Raw genomic sequence first — 5,180 nt, 5'->3', positions numbered from 1 at the left:
AAGTATTAGTGTTAATGACTTTTCATGACTCTGCCAAACAGATTAAAGAAAGCTACTGTAGTTCAGTATTGTTTCATTTTATTTAAAATTGTGTTAAAGTTACTGAAACTGGAAATGATTTTCTGATTTCTTTCAAAAGTCACTTTCAAGGTTTTCTGCATTATCTACAGTGAACTCAAAACAGACAAACTTTTGCCACTTAGTTGCATCTTGACATTTAATTGCATTTTCTTTAAAAATGGTGCAGCATATGTGTACATTTGTTGCTACCTATTTTACTTTCTCTTTATTCTCCTATCAGCATGCGGGATGCAAACAAAAAGTAATATATTCATAAATATTGTTGGACTTTTTCCATGATTTTTTGTGCGTGTGGGCTTTAATGTTTTATATGGTGATTCTTACTAGGGGATATAATTTTGATAGGTAAGAAAAATACATCCTCTTCTTTTTTTTCTCCACTTGTACACAGGGCATAATGCAGGATGTACAGTTACTTGTCATGCCTCAAGGATTTATTTCTCAATGCCCAGATCTTAATCGCAGTAAGTGTCTTTGTTCTTGTGCCAACACATGAAGTTGTACTTTTTACTTTTTTGTTTAATTTCTGTCTTGCAAACTATGTTGTAAAACCTTTTGCTCCTTTGTATCAGTTGTCAGGTGTGGAATGTACAAATAGAAAGTATTGTAAATACACCTTGACAAATATGTATTTGTAATTGCAGCATGTCCAACATGCAATGACTTTCATGGACTTGTGCAGAAAATTATGGAACTGCAGGACATTTTAGCAAAAACATCAGCTAAGGTGAGGTGTAGGGGCAGATGTGGGGTAAGATCTGTTATTATAATTCATAAGAATGTGTGTATAAAAATGAGATGTGTGTATGTTTATATTTATATATTTATCCATTTTATGTGTATATAGCTGGCTGTCTAGGTACACAGACTTTCAGTCCTTATCTGCAATGTTTGCATTGACTATTACATTTTAATAGTAAACAGAATCAAAATCCTGAAACAAGGAAAGGGCTCATAAATATTCAAGCTTTATCTATCAGGCTAACGATTCAATAAAACTAGGATGAAACAGGTTACCCTGTTTACAGTGCTTATTGCAGTAGAATTTATTGGTTCGTGACTTTTTTAAAATTGTGCTATCCAAAGAGCATTCAAACAAAAAACAAAACAAAACGCAAGCTTGGGGGTTGAGTACCCAAAGCAGTACCTACTGCTGTCAGATGATCATTTAAAAATATTAATGACTCCCTGTGAACAGGCGCGTGTGCACGCACGCACGCACGCACTTTCTCTCTCCGATTCAAGAGCAGGGCAGGAAAAATTATACATGTAAAATGTTAACATTCTATATAATTTTCTCATTACACCTTAATTGCTAATTGTTTGATTATTTACAAATAGGCAGATCAGGCAATATAAAGATGACAGGCAGGGGGCCATGTCCATCTTACTCTTTATAGTTTTGTGATATTATTTTTGTGTGAGCAAAGTGGGCAGCATTGTGTCCAGCTTCATATTTTTTCTTTTCCGAATGGCTGAACAAGTTTAACATTTCATATTTAACCCTCTTTGTAGCAGGTTCATGGTTGTGATGCCCCCTGGTGGCTATGCATTCCCTGTCTGGCTCAGGCTCTAATGTAGCCCTTCCTTGTTCACTCACCTGCCATGCCTTGTTCTTGTTAGAGGGGGTGTAAGGGAGGCTGTTAGAGAGAGCCTGAGTCCATGCAAATCACTACTGGGCCCCTCCCAAACTCCCTTCACTTCAGCTTGGCCCTTGAGCCTATGAGGCCCTTTTTGTCTCGCCTGTACCCCTGCGGGGCTCCTGTAGCATTAAAGGCAGATTGTATGGCTCTATTCCCCTATACCACGTCCCAAGCCTGGCAGGTGTTACCATACTGTTATTCACTCTGTAGGGCTCTTGTTGGGTCCTTTAGCTTAGACCTATGATACAGGACTTGGCTTCTAGGCTCCAGCCTCCCTGCCCGTGGGTTCCTGACCCTCTAAGTCTCTGCTGGTGGTCCTTGTCAGACTTTTGGCCCCTCCTGGGCCCTGACTCTGACCCTGGGTCAATTGGGACCACCCAACTTCCCTAGCCCTGGCAGTCTACATCTAAAACCCCTCTTGCACCACCAGCTCTTTGAGTAGTCCTGGAGCCTGTCTCAGCAGGACTCAGGACTAAACCAAAAGTGTAATTTTAAACAAAATACCTATGCCCTCTGGCAGTTGCCTAAACTCTTTCTGGGCTTACTGTACAATAGAGAGCCCCTACCTGCACAAGCTGGCCTTTCTTTGTGCCCCAGGCAGCTTTCTCCTGTTCCCAGACCTGCAGAGTCACTTACCCAGTTTCATTGTGACTTCAGGAGCCCTACTGCACTGCTGCCAGGCGCTCCTCTTTTCCTGGCTCCCAGGCCTGGACTTTCTGATCGTAGAAGCCTTGGGCTTATATAGCTCCAGCCTGGTCCTCTGCTGGTCAGGTGACTCTCCAAGTACCCCACCTTGCCACCTGAAAGCAGCGTCTCAAGCTGCTTGCCCTCTTAAAGGAGCAGGTGCACCCGGCCAGCCTGCTACAGTCATCTACCCATTTTCATATATACTTTTTCATTTTGCATTTTTTGATGGTAGAGGGTAGTTTATTATTTTAATAGCAATATGGAAATCATATTTATTTAATTACTGACCTACTTTTTATGAAACGTGTATGCAGTTGTCCCGAGCTGAGCAGAGGATGAATAAGTTGGATCAGTGCTATTGTGAAAGGACATGCACTGTGAAGGGCAACATCTACAGGGAATTTGAATCCTGGACAGATGGCTGTAAGAACTGCACTTGCATGGTATGGCTACAATTTGAATAGAAGCTTGGGGACCCTTGTGTCTTTTGTGCCCAGTTTTATTGAGACAATATAATGATGAAACTTCTGGAGTTTCCTCAAGGTGGTCCCAGAAAACTTGTTTTGAATCTAAAGTACTGTACAGTCTAATAATAAAAATGTTTCACATTTGTTTCAGTAGTCCTAGCGTATGTATTTCTTCTAGATTTTTCCTGCAAGCTTAGGGAAATGCTAAGCAATATACTTAACTATCCCATGGTCTTTCCTTATACTGTGTTATAACCAGTTTCCCTGGATAATTAATTCTCTGGTTCTTTTATCCACTATACACATACCTTTTTTCTTAGCAGATGATTTAATGGATCCCTGGTGTTTAATTCCATTTAGCTTCTTTTGGTTACATCTTAACATGCAATAAAATGTAAAGGCTCTATGCATGTTCTGTTATATCACAAGTGAAAAGGATTTGTTTTAAACTGGGTGGAAGACTCCTTCAGGAGCATTCCAGAATTAATTGCACATATCTTAGCTAGTACCAAACAATGATGTCTTGATTAGGGCACATCCACTTTAAACTTATTAGATTTATTTGGAGTCATTAAATACCAAATTCAAAGTCCATTAGAAATTGGTGGAAGGGCTCTAATTTACTCAAATAGAAGATGACTGTGAGTATAAAATGACACCCCAATAATTAGATTCTATATGTGGAGAATTTTATAAATTTAATATAATTTTCCAGGTATAGAACCTAATTATATTGGAGGTTTGCCTTGAATTTGTCCCCTTCCCACTGCTGCAGTAGGGAAAACAAATCTGGGGGTAAGGTAGACCCTTTGCCCTCTATCCACCCCTCAACTTCTTCCTTCTGCAGCCCACCCACCCCCTTCCCTCCCCTTTACTGTCAGACTCTGCTTTCCCTGAGCACATGGACGGGAGGAACAAATTTGAAAAAACTGACCTTGATATATAAACATAGTTGTAGCAATTTAGATATGGTACCCATAGACTTAGATCACTTAGAAATGATACATTATTACCTTTGATGAAACTGCTGCAAGTTTTAGCATAGGTACTCCATAAGCATACTTTTAAGTAGTGCTTTAGCCTCTACTTAGAGTACAAACTATACATGATATTAGTCCAAAGCGAAAAGACTCATGATTTACCATACAGTTTGTTGGCCTGGTCACCACCAGAGTCATTACTGAGCATTGCTGCTTTTAACGGCAGTTCAAAGATAGGCAATGTATTTAATACAGCTTCCTTGTATGTGAATGTAAGATGATGGGCTTTTTCCCAGATGCCAATTGTGAGGGGGGAAACCTCATCTTTTATTCAAGCAAAAATGCTACTACACTGCACTTTGGATTAAGTCCTGAAGCCCTTAATATATATGGTGTAGCCCTTAACATGCTGAACTATTTTTCTTGTATGACAGGTGTCTTTCTGGGCTCTGTCCACATTGCTGCATCTGGGCACGGTGCCAAATAGCACAACTTTCCATGCCCACTTGCTTCTGCTTTGTTTGTGCCAACTCTTGAAAATGAGTCAGTGTCATTTTCGTAGAGTAGTGCTGAGCCTGTGCCAATAAGCATGCTCAAGACAGAGCCTAAGAGTGGCATGAAGCATGTGTTCAATGCTTCTGTTAGGTTAGAGAAGCCTCATTTTTCAGGAGTTGGAATACATGGAGGAGGGGATAGTGTTTGGGGCATCTTTCACAGCAGCGTTCCTAGATGTAGCATGGAAGTGGCAGAGTTATGCCCCAGTTCTACAGATTTCTTGGGGGAGAATTTACTGATTTTAGTTTTTAGAAGGTTTTTGATGCTAGGAGCTTTAAACAGAAGATACTACTAGCATTCAACCAAATCTGAAAGAGAGGGTAAAATGCCTGTAATTGAAATAGAGTTAAATATATTATATGTTTTTGTCAGATTTTTCTTACGGCTATGATATTATCTTTTCAAAAATACATTCAGTCTTTCATGTGAAATTCAGAAGGAAGAGTATTGTTCTAAGAAGCTTTTATATTTCACACTAATCTGCCCATTTTGCTGATGATTGGCAGAATGTTTAAACTCCAAATGATTTAAGTTTTTTTTTTACAAGGAAAGCTATTACCATCTTAAAGAGGCCCATATGCCTATATAAAAAGCCTGTTTGGGGTGATGTTTCATAAAAGTAAATGGTTCTTTCCTTTATTGGGGCCATCCTGGGGGGGCAACTCAGGGTGACTGCCCCAGTCCCTGTGTTTTGGAGGGCCCTACAATCAGTCCCGCATAGGCCCCACCACCAACCCCCCCTCCCCCCGCTGCTCTGCCAGCTTTGG

The 5,180-nt window shown here is 40.2% G+C and overlaps 1 protein-coding gene across 1 annotated transcript in view; it reads left to right on the top strand.

Annotated features, from left to right (window-relative positions):
• Positions 1-5,180, top strand: part of NELL2 (neural EGFL like 2) — a gene marked incomplete at its 5' end in the record, with an annotated part of 388,108 nt that overhangs the window by 93,268 nt on the left and 289,660 nt on the right. Inside the window, 3 exons of the mRNA XM_019515772.1 lie at positions 473-545; positions 726-808; positions 2,726-2,854. Of these exons, the coding sequence (XP_019371317.1) occupies positions 473-545; positions 726-808; positions 2,726-2,854 (285 nt within the window). The remainder of the gene's footprint in view (positions 1-472; positions 546-725; positions 809-2,725; positions 2,855-5,180) is intronic.

The sequence above is a fragment of the Gavialis gangeticus genome, unplaced genomic scaffold, assembly GCF_001723915.1.
Source record: "Gavialis gangeticus isolate Ggan-Ray unplaced genomic scaffold, GavGan_comp1, whole genome shotgun sequence".
Taxonomy (NCBI): domain Eukaryota; kingdom Metazoa; phylum Chordata; order Crocodylia; family Gavialidae; genus Gavialis; species Gavialis gangeticus.
This window is presented reverse-complemented; position numbering and strand designations above follow the sequence as displayed.